The 18,496-nt window shown below is 59.6% G+C and overlaps 1 protein-coding gene across 1 annotated transcript; it reads right to left on the bottom strand.

Annotated features, from left to right (window-relative positions):
* Positions 1–3,685: 3,685 nt before the first annotated feature.
* On the bottom strand, positions 3,686–5,276 carry LOC137443295 (uncharacterized protein PF3D7_1120000-like). Its single transcript, XM_068142888.1, has 2 exons — positions 5,225–5,276; positions 3,686–4,668 (listed from the first exon to the last, which is right to left on the bottom strand). Exons 1-2 carry the CDS (start codon positions 5,274–5,276, stop codon positions 3,686–3,688), a joined length of 1,035 nt encoding a protein of 344 aa, XP_067998989.1.
* Between the last annotated feature and the right edge of the window lie 13,220 nt (positions 5,277–18,496).

The following is an 18,496-nucleotide window of genomic DNA, read 5'->3' as shown; positions in this document are numbered from 1 at the left end:
TCTGGAAGGTGGTGACCCTCCGTGTGGCACTGAGACTCCTGCCCTTGATTTGAGTGGGGACTCTGCCTAGCAAGAGCCAGGGACAAGCTTTGGCAGTAACGTTTCCAAGCAGTGCCACCTTATGGTGTGCTCCAGAACGGGAGTGCCTGGCCTGGCACTCATGCACAGCATCACAGACACCTCCCACCAGCACAGCTTGCTCAACCTGGCCTCATCCAGCCTGCCCTTCAACACCTCCAGGGAGGGGACAGCCACTGCCTCCCTGGGCAGCCTGTGCCAGGCTCTCACCACTCTCATGGGGAACAACTTCTTCCTCACAGCCAATCTCAATCTCCCCACTTCTAGTTCTGCTCCATCCCCCCCAGTCCTGTCCCTCCCTGACACCCTCCAAAGTCCCTCCCCAGCTTTCCTGGAGCCCCCTGCAGATCCTGGAAGGCCACAAGAAGGTCTCCCTGGAGCCTTCTCTCCAGCCTGCACAACCCCAACTCCCTCAGTCCCTCAGCTCCAGCCCTCTGCTCCTCCTCGTGGCCCTGCTCTGGACCCCTTCCAGCCCCTCCCTGATCAGCCTGCAGAAAGGGAGGGGATCTGTTTGCATGCAGCTCAGACGAACTGCAGTCATCTGAGTTTCACTCTGGGGAGGCAGACTTCCAGGGCTGGAGGCACACTGCAGTGCCTCTCCAGGCTCCCCCATGTCCCAGTCGCTGTGCAAGGCTGGTTGCTTGGTGGTGTTTCTGAGGCAGTCTCTCCCAGGCTGGGGATCTAATTGCACTTTAAGATCATAAGGATAAAGAACTCTTCACACCTGCTCCTGCAGTTCAAAGAGGCTGCTTCCCAGCTGCTGCTTGATCTGCCTTCAAGGTCCGCCACAGCCCCAGCAGAGCTCTTTCTGCTGCTGCCTCTGCCACTGGGTTTGTTTCCTGCTACTGTTTCATCAGCTGAACAAAACAGCAACAAAACCTTGAGGTCCTGCATTCCTTCCTGAGAAGATGCTCAAAGCCTACCAAGTCACCGAATGAAGCAGCACTCCGCAGCAGATGGCTGAGGGTAGGGATGGCTGTGGTGTGCCTGAGCCGCAAGCAGCTCGGGGGACACAGAGACTGCCAAAGAGTTCTCCTTCCCCTGCGCTGCAGGACGGCAGTGCCAGCTCGGGATCTGAGCCTCCTGAGTGTGCCTGAGCCACAGCTGGGCAGCACTCTTCCTTCCAGCCTGCTCTTCTCTGTAGCCAGCAAGGTTTCCGCCGCAGCCGGCGGGAGCAGGACCCTGCCGAAGGGAGCTGCGGGGCTGCGCTGGCGCCGGCGAGCCCCAGGCTGGGGCCACGGGGCAGGCTCTGGCTGTGAGGGCAGAGAGAAAGCTTTTAGGCTGAACAAGCTCATAATGGACTGCTCTGAAACCAGAGGAATGGAAGGGCCTTAAGGCTAAAGGGCTGGGAGCAGCTCAGAGGTGAAAACAGTCCCAGGTCTGTGGTGTGTGACACAGGCAGCAGGCGAGCCCTGGGCTGGGCTTCCCCTGAGGGCTGTGTCTCCAGCACGCTGACTGCCACCAGGTCTTGATCTTCAGCTCTAATTAAGAGGAAAGAATGGAATGAACACCACTGTCATCTCTCACAGGGATAGATGATGGAGTAAGGTAGCTTTTGGTTGCAGGAGTTGGGGCTGTGCAGCCTGGAGAAGAGAAGGCTCCAGGGAGACCTCAGAGCAGCCTCCCAGTACCTGAAGGGCTCCAGGAGAGCTGGGGAGGGACTTGTGACAGGGGCTGGGGGTGACAGGATGAGGGACAATGGCTTTGAGCTGGGAGACTGGAGATTGAGAGTGGGGATGAGGAAGAAATTCTTGCCAGTGAGGGTGGGGAGGCAGTGGAAGGCTGCCCTAAGGTCTCCCCAGAGCCTTCTCCTCTCCAGGCTGCGCAGACACAACTCCCTCAGCCTGTCCTCGCAGGAGAGCTGCTCATGCTGGTGACCTCCTCTGGATCCTCTGCAACAGATCCAGGTCCTTGTGCTGGGGGCTGCAGAGCTGGCTGCAGTACTCCAGGTGGGCTCTCAGCAGAGCAGAGCAGAGGGGCAGGATCCCCTCCCTGGACCTGCTGGTCGCACATCTTCTGGAGCAGTCCTGCAGGACTCCCTGGCTCTGCTGCTTCCCAGGCAGCAGCCTGGTCACCCTTAACCTGCAGCAGCAGACTGCCTGGGCGCTGGGACTGAAGCTGGAGGCGTGAAAGCCTCTGGCTGTCATCTCCCGTAGCTACAAGAAGGTGGCAGCGTGCCTCAGGACATCCCTGCAGCTGCGGCTGGCTGCCCCTGAGCTGCCTTCCGCCTGGGACACCGCGGGGTGCACCCAGCCCCGGCACCGGCTCTGCTGCAGGGGCAGCCCTAGGCATGCACCAGGCGAGAGAGGAGATGCTGTGGTGAGGCTGCACCTCAGTAATGCCTTCAGTCTGGGGTCCCTCACTCCAAGAAGGTCATTGAGGGGCTGGAGTAGGGCACAGAGCTGGGGAAGGCTCTGGAGAGCAGGGTTGGGGAGGAGCAGCTGAGGGAGCTGGGGGTGTTCAGCCTGGGGAAGAGGAGGCTGAGGGAGACCTCATTGCTCTCTGCAGCTCCCTGAGAGGAGGCTGCAGCGAGCTGGGGGTTGGGCTCTGCTCCCCAGTCTCAGGTGATAGGAGAGGAAATGGCCTGAGACTGTGCCAGGGGAGGGTGAGGTTGGAGAGGAGGAAAAATGTCTTTGCTGCCAGAGTGGTCAGGGAGGGGCAGAGGCTGCCCAGGGAGGTGGTGGAGTCCCCATGCCTGGAGGTGTTCCAGAACCCTGTGGCCATGGTGGGGTTGGGTTGATGCTTGGACTTGATGATCTTGGAGGTCTTTTCCATCCCAAACACTTCTGTCTCTCTTATGGGAGGTAGTTTTGCCTTCAAACTTCTTCTCAGGGTGGGCACAGCCACTTCCCAGTGCAGTGTCCTGATTGTGGTGCTCTCCAGAGTGGTTCTGTGCTTGGAGTGAACCTGCTGCTCCTCAGCAGTGCAAACAGGACTGTGTTTCTTCAGTCTCATCTGCCTCAGAGGGTGGTTTTGCCCCAGGACAGCACGTGGACAGCCACAAGCTTCCTGCAAGCACTTCTGGAATGAGGCATGCTCAGAGCAGTGACTCAGGCACACAGCCTCTGTGGGTATTTGTGGAGCTCTTTCCCCCTAACAAGTGGTCAGAGGCTTCAGAGGACTGCAGGATTGGGTTCAGGCTTGGATTTGTGGCAGGTTCCTCACAAGATTATTAACAGCTGCTGCTGCTGGCTGCAGAGCCTGCCACAGAGCTTTAGGATTGGGCCTGAAAGGGGAAAGTTGCCTTTGCCAGAGCTGCCTGGGAGAAAGGTGAGGCTGGGGCAACAGGGTGGGTGGGTGGTGGTTACTCAAATTGTTCAGCACTTGGCTCTGAGGGAGTGCAGAGCTGAGCTGAAGCTGTTTGTCCTGGGTCACCACAGCCTGTCTGGCAGGACCTGGAGGAGCAGGTCTCCCCAGCTCCTCCCCACACACAGGTGGGAGGGAAAGCAGCACAAAAGTCCCCTCTGGGTTGGGAGAAAGAGTCGAGCAGCAGCTGCAGATCCACCTCCAGCCCTGGCAGTGTCCTCACTCCCCTGGGAGGATGGCAAAAATGCTGACTGGTTTTTGCCAAGAGGTTCTGGTGAGTACTGATTCACTGGGCAGTGCTTCACTTCGGTTTCCATTGCAGGGCTGTGACTCTGTTTGGTTCTGAGTTCAGGGCTTTGACTCTCTTTGGTTCTGACTTCAGGCTTTTGATTCTCTTTGGTTCTGACTTCAGGCTTTTGACTCTCTTTGGTTCTGACTTCAGGCTTTTGACTCTCTTTGGTTCTGACTTCAGGCTTTTGATTCTCTTTGGTTCTGACTTCAGGCTTTTGACTCTCTTTGGTTCTGACTTCAGGCTTTTGACTCTCTTTGGTTCTGACTTCAGGCTTTTGATTCTCTTTGGTTCTGACTTCAGGCTTTTGATTCTCTTTGGTTCTGACTTCAGGCTTTTGATTCTCTTTGGTTCTGACTTCAGGCTCCTTTTGATTCTCTTTGGTTCTGACTTCAGGCTCCTTTTGATTCTCTTTGGTTCTGACTTCAGGCTCCTTTTGACTCTGTTTGGTTCTGACTTCAGGGCTTTGATTCTCTTTGGTTCTGACTTCAGGCTTTTGACTCTCTTTGGTTCTGACTTCAGGCTTTTGACTCTCTTTGGTTCTGACTTCAGGGCTGTGACTCTGTTTGGTTCTGACTTCAGGCTCCTTTTGACTCTCTTTGGTTCTGACTTCAGGCTCCTTTTGACTCTCTTTGGTTCTGACTTCAGGCTCCTTTTGACTCTCTTTGGTTCTGACTTCAGGCTCCTTTTGACTCTCTTTGGTTCTGACTTCAGGCTCCTTTTGACTCTCTTTGGTTCTGACTTCAGGCTCCTTTTGACTCTCTTTGGTTCTGACTTCAGGCTCCTTTTGACTCTGTTTGGTTCTGACTTCAGGCTCCTTTTGACTCTGTTTGGTTCTGACTTCAGGCTTTTGATTCCCTTTGGTTCTGACTTCAGGCTTTTGACTCTCTTTGGTTCTGACTTCAGGCTCCTTTTGACTCTCTTTGGTTCTGACTTCAGGCTCCTTTTGACTCTGTTTGGTTCTGTCTTCAGGCTCCTTTTGACTCTCTTTGGTTCTGAGTTCAGGGCTTTTCACTCTGGTTCTGAGTTCAGGGTTTTGACTCTGTTTGGTTCTGAGTTCAGGCTCCTTTTGACTCTGTTTGGTTCTGGCTGCCTGTGGTAGTTGCTAGGAGTGTGGAATCTTGGCTGAAATGAGTACCTGTGGTCTGGTGGGGAAGGTGTAGAAACCACTCACTAACAAGTCCCAGGACATGTGTTTGGTAATTGCAGATCTGGGGAAGGATGAGAAATGCATCACAGGCTCTGGACCATGCACTGGTGCCTAGAGAAAATGTCTTTCACTGCTCTGAACTCCCTGCATGGCACCAGAGACACAGATCTGGCTCTGGGGTTGGAAGTGTTTGCTCTATGGAAGTCTTCTGGGCCCAGTCTCTCTCAGATGTTGATGACCCAATGAGAGTTAAACCTCAGCAGAAGGTTTATGGAGCATGAGCAGAGTGGGAAGCACATGCAGAGGCTTGGCTGTGCACATCTGCATGCTCTGCACTGCAGCCCTGGCTGCCTGCTGGGAGGGGAACCCCCCTGGAATTGGCTTGGGGTTAGGCAACTGACTTGAGTGGCTGGAAATAGTGAGGGCAGTGTGTGAGGCTTCTCGAGCAGCCATGGGGATGGCTCTGTGAGTTCTCCTGAGAAGCCCAAGCCCTTCCAAGATCAGCTGTGTGAAGTGACTCCCTCCCTCCCTTGCTCTCCTGGGACTGAAGCACCTGCTTGAGCTGGAGCTGCAACTGCTCAGCACTTGGAGAATGGCTCAAAAAGGGTTTGCTGGAGAGTCCTTTGGGTGGCATCTCAGCTTGAGTGTGTTGGCATCTCAGCTGCTTCAGACATCATTCAGACAGACTGAGAGAGTTGGGGTTGTTCACTCTGGAGAGGAGAAGGCTCTGAGGAGACCTTCTTGTGGCCTTCCAGTGTCTGCAGGGGGCTCCAGGAAAGCTGGGGAGGGACTTCTGAGGGTGTCAGGGAGGGATAGGACTGGGGGAGATGGAGCAGAACTAGAAGTGGGGAGATTGAGATTGGCTGTGAGGAAGAAGTTGTTGCCCATGAGGGTGGTGAGAGCCTGGCACAGGCTGCCCAGGGAGGTGGTGGCAGCCTCATCCCTGGAGGTGCTCATGAAACCTGTGGCCATGGTGCTTGGGGCCATGGTTCCGTGGCCGTGGTGGGGTTGGGCTGAAGGTTGCACTGGATGATCTCAGAGGCCTCTTCCAAGCCAAACAGTTCTGTGATCCTGAGACAATCTGGCCTGGAAAGCAAGCAGGCAAGCTTGGGAACCCTGTTTTGAGCTCAGGTACTGTACAGCAGACAGGAGTGTGGCTGGCCTGATTCTGCTGGGGGCATCTCAGGCATGCAGCTGAGGACACCTCTGCTTACAGTCCCCTTAGCCTCATGCTCCAGGCAAGGAGAAGCCAAGAATGTGACATTTTGTTCTCACTTTCTGTACACAGACTTCAGCTTCGACTGCCATGAAGCACAGGCTGTGGAGTGCTTCGCTGCTGCCTCTGTTTAGCATCCTCTGTGTTTGCTCCTGCATGGCAGCACTTGGAGGAGATTGGCTCTGTCTGAGCGTGCTGGGGGAGGCAAGACAAGAGTTTGTTATGAGCAGGTTTAATGGCAACCAAGGGAGAGCTGAGTTTGACCTTTCTCCATGCAAACCATCCTCCTGCCAGGGGAGGAGAGCTCCAGTGTTTAATGCTGCATTTGTTGGCCACAGCTTTGGTAGCTGTGTGGAAAGCAGAGAGAGAGAACTTGTGATCATCTCCAGCTTTGAAAGCAGGCATCATTAAACCACTGCCAAGCAGGAGAGCAAGGGAAGAGTCTTTCATTTGCTGTGTTCATGTGCACAGGTGATGGGGATTGATCCTGTGATCAGTTCGGTGCTGCTGGTGCAGGCAGGGCTCTGATCCTAATGGCTTTCAGAGGAGGGAAGCAATGAGTTGTGCTCCTCTGTGGGAGCCAGAGGATCCTGCATCTATCCAGTGCTGCCCTCAGCTGAGATGGCAGCAGGGCATCTCCTTCCAGGGGGCTCTGTGCCCCCAGCAGCGTCTCACTGCCTCTCCCTTCAGACCAGGGGGGTTGGCCCTTTTTGTTTGGTAGTCTTCTAAGCTGTCCTTCCAAAGCCTGGGACCTCTGCAGGTGCTGAATGGTCTCTAACTACTTGCTGGCTGCTGGAGAGTTGCAGAATGGCTCTCTCAGATGGAGACTGGAGCTGAGGCAGAAGTTGTTCAGCAGGAGGCTGCTGAGCCTCTGGCCCAGGCTGCCCAGGGAGGCTGTGGCTGCCTCCTGCCTGGGGGTGTTCAGAGCCAGGCTGGATGAGGCCCTGAGCAGCTGAGTGTAGCTGAGAGGTGTCCCTGGGCATGGAGGGAAGCTGGAGCTGAGCTCTGAGCTCCCTTCCAGCCTGAGCCAGTCTAGGATTCTATGAGAAAAGATCCAGAAAGGAGGGAGCCTCTGTTCACACAGCTGCTGCCCGTGCCACGGCGGGGGGCTTGGCTTTGGGCTGGGGGGCTTGGCTTTGGGCTGGGGGCTTGGCTTTGGGCTGGGGGCTTGGCTTTGTTTGGGGGGCTTGGCTTTGGGCGGGGGGCTTGGCTTTGTTTGGGGGGCTTGGCTTTGGGCAGGGGGGCCTGGCTTTGTTTGGGGGGCTTGGCTTTGTTTGGGGGGCTTGGCTTTGTTTGGGGGGCTTGGCTTTGGGCGGGGGGGCTTGGCTTTGTTTGGGGGGCTTGGCTTTGTTTGGGGGGCTTGGCTTTGGGCGGGGGGGCTTGGCTTTGTTTGGGGGGCTTGGCTTTGGGCTGGGGGCTTGGCTTTGGGCGGGGGGGCTTGGCTTTGGGCGGGGGGCTTGGCTTTGTTTGGGGGGCTTGGCTTTGGGCTGGGGGGGCTTGGCTTTGGGCGGGGGGGCTTGGCTTTGGGCTGGGGGGCTTGGCTTTGGGTGGGGGGCTTGGCTTTGTTTGGGGGGCTTGGCTTTGGGCTGGGGGGCTTGGCTTTGGGTGGGGGGCTTGGCTTTGGGTGGAAGGGCTTGGCTTTGGGCTGGGGGGGCTTGGCTTTGGGCTGGGGGGCTTGGCTTTGGGCGGGGGGCTTGGCTTTGGGCGGGGGGGCTTGGCTTTGGGCGGGGGGGCTTGGCTTTGGGCGGGGGGCTTGGCTTTGGGCGGGGGGCTTGGCTTTGGGCGGGGGGGCTTGGCTTTGGGCGGGGGGCTTGGCTTTGGGCGGGGGGCTTGGCTTTGGGCGGGGGGCTTGGCTTTGGGCTGGGGGGCTTGGCTTGACTAATGGGGAGGAGAGCTGGAGAGAAAAGGGACATAAAGCTTTGTGGTCTTCCCCTCTCTCCCACGTCCTGTCCTTCACCTGGCTGTGCATTGTGGCCCCCTGGAAGTGAATTTGGTTTGGTTGTTTGACGGCTGCAGACCTGCTGATGTTCCCTTCGGGAGTGCTGCTTCCTGCCTGCCTTTGTCTGTGGAAGGATCCTGCACGGAATGAATTCTGGGGGGTGAGCAGAGGTGTCCTGCTGAGAAGCACATACGAACTGTGCTGCTTTCTGAGGCCAGCTGAGAGCCTCTCCCTTGGCCCCCAGGGCCAAGTGCAGGGGGGCTGGGCTGGGCAGGGCTGTGCAGGGGGCTGTGCAGGGCTGTGCAGGGGGGCCGGGCTGTGCAGGGGGGCCGGGCTGTGCAGGGGGGCTGGGCTGTGCAGGGGGGCTGGGCTGTGCAGGGGGGCTGGGCTGTGCAGGGGGGCTGTGCAGGGGGGCTGGGCTGTGCAGGGGGGCTGGGCTGTGCAGGGGGGCTGTGCAGGGGGCTGTGCAGGGCTGTGCAGGGGGGCTGGGCTGGGCTGTGCAGGGCTGTGCAGGGGGGCTGGGCTGTGCAGGGGGGCTGGGCTGTGCAGGGGGCTGGGCTGTGCAGGGGGGCCGGGCTGTGCAGGGGGGCTGTGCAGGGGGGCTGGGCTGTGCAGGGGGGCTGGGCTGTGCAGGGGGGCTGGGCTGTGCAGGGGGCTGGGCTGTGCAGGGGGGCTGGGCTGGGCTGTGCAGGGCTGTGCAGGGGGGCTGGGCTGTGCAGGGGGGCTGGGCTGTGCAGGGGGGCTGTGCAGGGCTGTGCAGGGGGGCTGGGCCGGGCTGTGCAGGGGGCTGGGCTGGGCTGTGCAGGGGGCTGGGCTGCGCCTGCCCTCCAGCCCAGGGCTGCTGTCAGCGGCGCTGGGGATGCCTCAGTGCACACAGCCCCTGCCGGGCGCTGAGCAGGCTCGGCTCGGCTCGGCTCGGCTCGGCTCTGCTCGGCTCTGCTCGGCTCTGCTCGGCTCTGCTCGGCTCTGCTCTGCTCTGCTCTGCCCTGCTCTGCTCTGCCCTGCCCTGCCCTGCCCTGCCCTGCCCTGCCCTGCCCTGCCCTGCCCTGCCCTGCCCTGCTCTGCCCTGCTCTGCTCTGCCCTGCCCTGCCCTGCCCTGCCCTGCCCTGCCCTGCCCTGCCCTGCCCTGCCCTGCCCTGCCCTGCCCTGCCCTGCCCTGCCCTGCCCTGCCTCGCAGGCAGCAGCGGCTGGAGCACACAGAGCAGGGCTTGTGAGCCAGCAGGTATCTCGTGTGACAGCTCTTCGTGCAGCAGTGGCTGTGACCCCTGGGCTACCTTTGCTTATACAAGGGCCAGCAGGGCAGGAGCAGGGCTGCAGGGCAGGAGCAGGGCTGCAGGGCAGCTTGGGCAGGCGCTGGCAGCAGTGGCTGGGCTCTGGGGAGCTGTGGGGCTGGAGCTTTGCCTTGCCCTGGCCCTGCCCTCGGTGTGGGAGCTCAGCCAGCCCTGCTGTGAGCTGAGGGCAGCCCCATGCTGCTGCAGAGAGCTTACCCTGGCCAAAGGGCTTGGTGGTGTAGCGAGAGCAGTGAGCAAGAACCGCTCTGGGAGGCAGGGCAGGGTGGCCTCAGATGCCTGCAGGCACTGGCACTGGATCCATGAGTTGATGCAGGCTGGTCAGAGATGAGTTCATCTTCTCCAGATGTTCCCACAGCATTCCCTTAGCCTGAGATGCTGAGGCTCCTGCACCAACCTCTTCAGAGCATCACAGAATGGTTGGGTTGGAAGAGGCCTTAAAGTTCATCCAGCCCCAACCCCCTGCCATGGGCAGGGACCCCTCCCACCAGCCCAGGCTGCTCAGGGCCTCATCCAGCCTGGCCCTGAGCACCTCCAGGCAGGAGGCAGCCACAGCCTCCCTGGGCAGCCTGTGCCAGTGTCTCCCCACCCTCACTGCAAAGAATTTCTCCCTCATCTCCAGCCTCAATCTGCCCTCTCCCAGCTTCAGCCCCTTGCCCTCTCCCAGCTTCAGCCCCTTGCCCTCTCCCTTGTCTCCTCTCGAGTGTTTCCCCAGGCTGCAGAGAGCTTCACCCTGTTGGTGAAGAATTTTCCCCTACTATCCGATCTCAAAGCTGCCCTGAGGCCACTTCCTCTCCTCCCATCACTTGTTACCTGGCAGGAGAGAGCAACCCCCCCTGGATCCCACTGCAGGGAGCTGTAGAGAGCCATGGGCTCTGTCCTCAGCCTCCTCTTCCCCAGGCTCAGCAGCCAGACCCTTCCTCAGTCACTCCACACAGGACTTGTGTTCAGGACCCCTCAGCAGCCACACTGCCCTGCTCTGGACATGCTGCAGCCCCTCAGTGTCCTTGTGGTGAGAAGGCCAAAGCTGAGCCCAGGACTCAAGGTGTGGCCTCACCTCCAGTGCATTTTAAGTCTGCTCCTATTGATTCCTCAAATCCTTTTAACTTCTGATTTCCTCCCCCAGGTGCTCACAGCCAGTGCCAGAGCTGTGGATAGCAAATCCTTGCTCTCCCTCTTACTGTCTCAGCCCAGATGCAAGGCCAGGACGTGGCCAAGCCTGGCTTTGCCCTTTGGCAGTGAACCCCTGAGAAGCTCTTTCTGCTTTTGTGTTGTCAAGCAGCACAGGCAAGCTGTGCACTGACCCCAGGCACAGAGCATCTCCTGCCTCTGCCTTCCAGGAAGGCCATTTGTTCCCTCACAGGAGGAAGAGCGGCACAGTCTGGCTCTGATAAATCACATTAACTCTTCCTTAACTCCCTCTGACCTCCTGGGTGCTGCCAAGGCAGCTCATTTCCTCTGCTCTTTCAGTGCACCTGCTGAGCTGAGGTTCAGCAAGGGCAGGAGGGCGCTGGTCCCTCGGCAGGGCGCTGCTCCCTCAGGAGGGTGCTGGTCCCTCGGCAGGGTGCTGGTCCCTCGGCAGGGTGCTGGTCCCTCGGCAGGGTGCTGGTCCCTCGGCAGGGCGCTGGTCCCTCGGCAGGGCGCTGGTCCCTCAGGAGGGTGCTGGTCCCTCGGCAGGGCGCTGGTCCCTCAGGAGGGTGCTGGTCCCTCGGCAGGGCGCTGGTCCCTCGGCAGGGTGCTGGTCCCTCGGCAGGGTGCTGGTCCCTCGGCAGGGTGCTGGTCCCTCAGGAGGGTGCTGGTCCCTCGGCAGGGTGCTGGTCCCTCGGCAGGGTGCTGGTCCCTCAGGAGGGTGCTGGTCCCTCAGGAGGGTGCTGGTCCCTCGGCAGGGTGCTGGTCCCTCGGCAGGGTGCTGGTCCCTCAGGAGGGTGCTGGTCCCTCGGCAGGGTGCTGGTCCCTCAGGAGGGTGCTGGTCCCTCGGCAGGGTGCTGGTCCCTCGGCAGGGTGCTGGTCCCTCGGCAGGTCGCTGTCTGCACAGAAGACAGCAAATTTGCCACTGTATGGAGGTTGCCCACCCCAGGCCACCCTGGCTGGAGGGAGCTGCCAGCTGGTTTGTTCTGACCTCCACTGTGCTGTGACAGAACTTCTGCTTCACATCAGTGCTTCTGCTGGGGAATTGCTGCCAAGCTTACTGTCAGTGATCAAAGAATCCTGAGAGGGCTCAGGCTGGGAGGGAGCTCAGAGCTCAGCTCCTCCAACCTCCCCTCCATGCCCAGGGACACCTCTCAGCTACACTCAGCTGCTCAGGGCCTCATCCAGCCTGGCCCTCAACACCCCCAGGCAGGAGGCAGCCACAGCCTCCCTGGGCAGCCTGGGCCAGAGGCTCAGCAGCCTCCTGCTGAACAACTTCTGCCTCAGCTCCACTCTGACCCTGCTCTGCCTCAGCTTGGAGCATCCTTGTGGCCTCCTCTGGGCTCTCCCCAGCAGCTCTGTGTCCTTCTCCTGCTGGGGACCCCAGAGCTGGAGGCAGGGTTGGAGGTGAGGTCTGAGCAGAGCCCAGGGGCAGGATCCCCTCTGCTGCCCTGCTGCCCACCCTGCTCTGGCTGCAGCCCAGCACACAGCTGCCTGAGGGCTGCAGGAGGCACTGCTGGCTCCTGGGGAGCTGCTCAGCACCCAGCACCCCCAAGGCTCTTTCTCCAGGGCTGCTCCCAGCCCACTCTGCACCCAGCCTGGACTGGTGCCTGGGATGCTCACTGCTGATGCAGTCTCCTGCCCTCAGTGAATTCCAGGGGCAGTGGGACTGCAGTGCTTCCCTTCCCAAAACAGCAGGAGCTAGGAAGCAGAGTCCTGGCTGTGCTGCCAGGCTGTTGGTGTCTGTAGCTGTCACTAGTGGTGATCTGGACACAGCAGCCTGGAGGCACTGCACAGAATGGGAAGCTGCTCAAGTGACAACTCATCTGTCTTTGCAGAGAGTAGTGGAAGCTTGGGTAGCAGCTTGGGTGCCACAGTTAAGGCAGCAGGTTGGATGGATGGACTCAGGCCCCAGGGAACAAGTAAATGCACTTTGAAGTACATGATTTATTGCTTGGGTTGGTTGTCTCTGAATGGTAGGAGTGGAAGGGACCTCTGGAGATCACCCAGCCCAACCCCCCTGCCAGAGCAGCATCACCCAGGGCAGGGCACACAGAGCACAGCCAGGGGGGGTCTGAAAGTCTGCAGGGAAGGAGACTCTGCAGCCTCTCTGGGCAGCCTGCTCCAGGGCTCTGCCACCCCCACAGCCAAGAAGCTCCTCCTGATGTTTAGATGGAACTTCCCATGTTCAAGTTCATGCTCAGGACCTCTTCTCCTGTCACTGGGCACCACTGAGAAGAGTCTGGCCCCATCCTCCTGAGACCCACCCCTGGATATTTGTAAGCACTGATCAGATCCCCCTCAGCCTCCTCTGCTCCAAGCCAACCACCCCCAGCTCTCTCAGCTTCTCCTCATATGAGATGTTCTGTTCCCATAACCCTCTCAGTGGCCCTGTGCTGGAACTCTCTCCAGGAGCTCTTTGTCCTTCCTGAGCTGAGGTGCCCAGAGCTGGGCACAGGTGGGGCCTCACCAATGCAGAGCAGAGGGGGAGTCATTTACCTGGGGGGGGAACAAGCCCAAGCCCCCCACAAAAGCACCCTCAAAGCACCACATGAGGAGGTGGAATGGCCTGAGGAGAGCTCCCTGTAATCCATTTTGGCCATGACTGGATTCTGAGGCTCAAAAGGCAGCCTGAGCAGCCAGCTCCTGTAGGTTGTGACCCAGGCTGCACTGAAGCTGCTGGGCTGGGACCTCCTGAGAGCTGAACTGAGCTTTAACAGCCAAGAATTCCCTAAGCAGAAGCCTTCCTGGCTGGTCAAAAGTTACTTTTAGTTGAAAGGCTTCAAGCCTCAGCCTTACAAAGGGCTCTGCCTGTGGTGGACTGAGAGTGGCTGCTCTGCAGAGCAGCAGAGCAGCAGGCAGGGAAACTTCTGCCTCTCCTTGACCTCCCTCAAGCTTTGCAGCTGAAGATGTCTTCCATCTCTTAGCCCTACCCAACATGCCTTCCTGTGACTGCTGCCCTCATCATTTGTCAGCTTGCACAGCTTCAGTCTGTGAGCTCTAGGGGAGAGACCACAGAATTGTCAGGGCTGGAAGGGACCTCAAGGATCACTCAGTGCCCACCCCCCTGCCAGGGGCAGGTTGGACAGGACCTCTGGATGCCTTCATTTCCACTTCTTGCTCTGGGAAAGCCTGAGACCCATGCAACAGAAGAGAAGCACTTCAGAAGTGTGCAACCTAACCTCCTCTGGTTGTTTGCTTCAAGCCTTCAGGCTCAGGGACTCTGAGTGTTTGGAAGTGCTGCTGCCCTGCTTTGCTCAGCCCTGCTCTGCAGCCTCCCATGGCCTGGAGTCACTCAATCCAGCCTCAGGGTGGGTCTCCCAGCTCCAGCATCAATAACTCTGATTAACTTCTGGCAGGCTCAGATGGCAACAGGAGTGCCAAAATCCTTATTCATCTGGTGCCCCTGCTTTGCCTGATTGGATTGTTTGGATGCCATTAGGCCTCTTATTTATAGCCAGGGCACGAGCAGTGTGAGCAGAGCGACTCAGAATCAGCAGGGCTGGAAGGGGCCTCAAGGCTCTGCCAGCTCCAACCCCCTGCCATGGGCAGGGACACCTCACACCACAGCAGGTTGCTCACAGCCACCTCCAGCCTGGCTGCAAACACCTCCAGGGGTGAGGCTTCCACCACCTCCCTGGGCAGCCTGTGCCAGGCTCTCACCACCCTCACAGTAGGAAGCTTCTTGCTGATGCCCAGTCTGAGCCTCCCCTGCCCTATGGCCACTCCTGCAGGTGTCAGCCCTGCAGTGATGCACTTCTAAGGCATTCCCTCCTGAACCAGAGGGGCAGCAGCTCTGCTTCAGCTCAGCTGGGCTTGTCTGAGGGCCTTGATGGTTTCATTTCTTGTGGTACAGTCTCTGTGTGCATGCTCCCCTGCAGGGCTGGAGCTGCTCCTGCTGCAGCACAGACACTTGTGGCTGGCTGGGATGTGCTGCTCCCTGGGGCAGTCGCTGTGTGCATGCTCCCCTGCAGGGCTGGAGCACAGACACTTGTGTCCAGCTGGGATGTGCTGCTCCCTGGGGCAGTCGCTGTGTGCATGCTCCCCTGCAGGGCTGGAGCACAGACACTTGTGTCCAGCTGGGATGTGCTGCTCCCTGGGGCAGTCGCTGTGTGCATGCTCCCCTGCAGGGCTGGAGCTGCTCCTGCTGCAGCACAGACACTTGTGGCTGGCTGGGATGTGCTGCTCCCTGGGGCAGTCGCTGTGTGCATGCTCCCCTGCAGGGCTGGAGCAGCTCCTGCTGCAGCACAGACACTTGTGGCTGGCTGGGATGTGCTGCTCCCTGGGGCAGTCGCTGTGTGCATGCTCCCCTGCAGGGCTGGAGCTGCTCCTGCTGCAGCACAGACACTTGTGGCTGGCTGGGATGTGCTGCTCCCTGGGGCAGTCGCTGTGTGCATGCTCCCCTGCAGGGCTGGAGCTGCTCCTGCTGCAGCACAGACACTTGTGGCTGGCTGGGATGTGCTGCTCCCTGGGGCAGTCGCTGTGTGCATGCTCCCCTGCAGGGCTGGAGCAGCTCCTGCTGCAGCACAGACACTTGTGGCTGGCTGGGATGTGCTGCTCCCTGGGGCAGTCGCTGTGTGCATGCTCCCCTGCAGGGCTGGAGCCGCTCCAGCTGCCCTGCCCTGCCTGGTGCCCTATCTCACCAGCTCTGTCGAAGCACCTCCTCGTTTCAGGGCATGATTCCTCACTTCCTGCTTACCCAGCTGTTGGGTTCCCTGCTCCCCGGAGAGGGCTGCTGCTTCTCTTGTGTTTCAGGAGCACCCCCTTGCCAAAGTGTCCTGGTAAGCTTTGCCATTCTCTCCCACCTTGGGCTCTACTGGACCTCCTTTGTCATTTCCAGTCCTGCTTTGCAGGTGTCCTGCCTGCACAGGGTACTCTCAGCTCTCTTCCCCTTGTCTCCCCTGCAAGGAGTGCTGATGGCCACTTCTGCCCTCCCTCTGCCTCCTCCCCACACCATGAATCGGGGGATGGTGGTGCAGCTCTCCTGGCGCCCCGGGGGTCACGCTGACCCGTGCCTGCTGAAGCTCCAGTGGTGGTTAATGAGCAGGGGAAGGAGGCTGCTCCCAGCCGTGGCAGGTGAAGCTGGGGAGGAAGTTGTACCCTGAATTGTTAGTGGTGCCTTTACTTTAGCCTGCCTGCTCCTGCAGGTGAAGGGCTGGGCTTGTGCAGCCCTTGCTGAACCCAGAAAGTGTCTTGGTAGGGGCTTGGGCAACAGTGTCCCTAGCAGGAGCTGTGCAAAACAAGGAGATGCTGCAGCTCCACCAATGCTTGAAGAGGTTGTGCTTGCATCTCAGTGCATTTCCAGGATGCCAGTCCAGAGTGGGGCTTTGTTTTTCTGAGTACATCTTGTCCTGGCTCGCTTCAGCTCCCTGCTCTGAGCTCTGAGCTCTGCAGTTGCTGGCCTGTAATTAGCAGCAGCGTTACGCTGCTCTGGCTGCACTGCTCTGAGCTGTGGCTATTTTTGGCTGAGGCATTGCTCAGGTTCTTGTTCAGCTCTAGCTTCTTTCTCTCAGCATGAATCAGCAGGCTATGGAGGGTAAGAGAATGCTGCTTTTAGAACAATTAGTGCAGCCTCAGGGAGGTTGCAGTTAGCCAACGCAGCTTCAGCTGGAGGCCGTGGTGCGGTCCCAGGCTGGGTGGGACTGTGGCCAATGTCCTCTCCTGGTGCCTTGGAACAGGAGCTCTGGGCTGGCTCATGGGCCAGGCAGCTGCATGGATTCCACAGAACCACAGCACTGCTGAGGCTGTTAGAGACCTCTGTGGTCATCCAGTCCAGCTGCTCACCTAGAGCTCAGCAGTCACCACTCCCAGGTCCTTCTCTGCCAAGCAGCTCCCCAAGCCCTCTCCTCTGAGCCCCAGCCCCTCTCCTCTGAGCCCCAAGCCCTCTCCTCTGAGCCCCAGCCCCTCTCCTCTGAGCCCCAAGCCCCTCTCCTCTGAGCCCCAGCCCCTCTCCTCTGAGCCCCAACCCCTCTCTTCTGAGCCCCAGCCCCTCTCCTCTGAGCCCCAAGCCCTCTCTTCTGAGCCCCAGCCCCTCTCTTCTGAGCCCCAAGCCCTCTCTTCTGAGCCCCAGCCCCTCTCCTCTGAGCCCCAAGCCCTCTCTTCTGAGCCCCAGCCCCTCTCTTCTGAGCCCCAGCCCCTCTCCTCTGAGCCCCAGCCCCTCTCCTCTGAGCCCCAAGCCCTCTCTTCTGAGCCCCAGCCCCTCTCTTCTGAGCCCCAGCCCCTCTCTTCTGAGCCCCAAGCCCTCTCTTCTGAGCCCCAGCCCCTCTCCTCTGAGCCCCTAGCCCCTCTCCTCTGAGCCCCAAGCCCTCTCCTCTGAGCCCCAGCCCTCTCCTCTGAGCCCCAGCCCTCTCCTCTGAGCCCCAAGCCCCTCTCCTCTGAGCCCCAGCCCCTCTCTTCTGAGCCCCAAGCCCTCTCCTCTGAGCCCCAAGCCCTCTCCTCTGAGCCCCAGCCCCTCTCCTCTGAGCCCCAGCCCCTCTCTTCTGAGCCCCAGCCCCTCTCCTCTGAGCCCCAGCCCCTCTCCTCTGAGCCCCAGCCCCTCTCCTCTGAGCCCCAAGCCCTCTCTTCTGAGCCCCAGCCCTCTCCTCTGAGCCCCAGCCCCTCTCCACAGCTGAGCTGGGGTGCAATCAGCTCAGCATGCACACAGGTCCTGGGGGTACCACTCACTACAACTTTTCAGTTGTGGGAACTGTTTGTCAAGCAGCTCAGCACTGCTGGTGCCTTGGTGAGGCAGAGCCAGGTTTGCCTTGAGGGGGGTGGGACCAGGAAGACTGACTGCCAGAGTCACAGGTTGCATCAGGTTGGAAGGGACCCTCGAAGCTCCTCTTGTCCAACCCCTGCAGGCAGCAGGGACAGCTCCAGCCAGAGCAGGCTGCCAGGGACACAGCCAGGCTGATCCAGGGATGGGGTCTCAACCCTGGGCAGCCTGTGCCAGTGTCTCCCCAGCCTCCCTGTGCAGAGCTCCCTCCTGATGCCCAACCTCACTCTGCCCTGCTCCAGTTCCAAACCACTGCCCCTGGGCCTATCCCCACAGCCCCTTCTGAGCAGTCCCTCCCCAGCTGCCTGCAGCTCCCCTGCAGACACTGAGATGCTGCTCTCTATTTTGTGAAGGCTGGGGTCAAAACGAGGACATCTGCTGTGCCTGAGCCCCACAGCTAATGTCTGAGTCCTCACCTTGCACCTTCCTTACAAAGAGTGAGAGGTTGGCCCTCTGATGGCTGTGGTCCCCTTGAGTCCCAGCTGGTGCTACCCAGAGGTGCTGCAGCTTCAAGGTTTTATGGAGAGCTTCTCCAAAGGCCCTTAGGTTTCATTCCCACATGGAGAGGTCTTGCTTTCTGTCACACCTCTAAAGCAAGACTGAGAGGCTCTCAATGTCACAGCACTCAGCCTGGGGAAGGGGAGAAGCCCTGCAGCTATGGAAGCCACAGTCCCTGATTCTGCAGGAGAAGCTTGGGAGGCTTTGCTATCCCAAAGAGCAGGCTGCTGTAGTCAGGCTCAGGCTGAGAGAGAGGTAATTAGAGCCAAATTAGAAACAGAGCAGCTTCCATCTGTGACCTTAGCCTCCTAGAAAGTACTTACATGAGAGAGGAAGGCATCAGAGCACAGGGCTGGGAAAACAACACAGCAGGCTGCCTGCCTCCAGCAGGGATAGAAGCACAGAAGTGTTTGGGTGGGAAAAGCTCTCTGAGCTCAGCCAGTCCAACAGCAACCCACCCCTGCCATGGCCACAGGGCTCTGGAACCCCTCCAGGGCTGGGGCCTCCACCACCTGCCTGGGCATCCTCTGCCAGGCCCTGACCACTCTGACACCAAAGACATTTTTCCTCCTCTCCAACCTGACCCTCCCCTGGCACAGTCTCAGGCCATTGCCTCTCCTTCCATCACCTCATCCTAGGGAGCAGAGCCCACCCCCCAGCTCGCTGCAGCCTCCTCTCAGGGAGCTGCAGAGAGCAAGGAGGTCTCCCTCAGCCTCCTCTGCTCCAGGCTGAACACCCCCAGAGCACTCAGGGCACTCTGAGCACCTCCAGCTGCAGCCAGCACAGCCTCATGTCTCTGTCTGTGAGGCTAAGCCTCCTCCACAGCTCACTGCAAGGAGTTCCCAGCAG

The sequence above is a fragment of the Melanerpes formicivorus genome, unplaced genomic scaffold, assembly GCF_026170545.1.
Source record: "Melanerpes formicivorus ecotype bairdi unplaced genomic scaffold, bMelFor1.0.p_v2 SCAF_8, whole genome shotgun sequence".
Classification (NCBI taxonomy): domain Eukaryota; kingdom Metazoa; phylum Chordata; class Aves; order Piciformes; family Picidae; genus Melanerpes; species Melanerpes formicivorus.
This window is presented reverse-complemented; position numbering and strand designations above follow the sequence as displayed.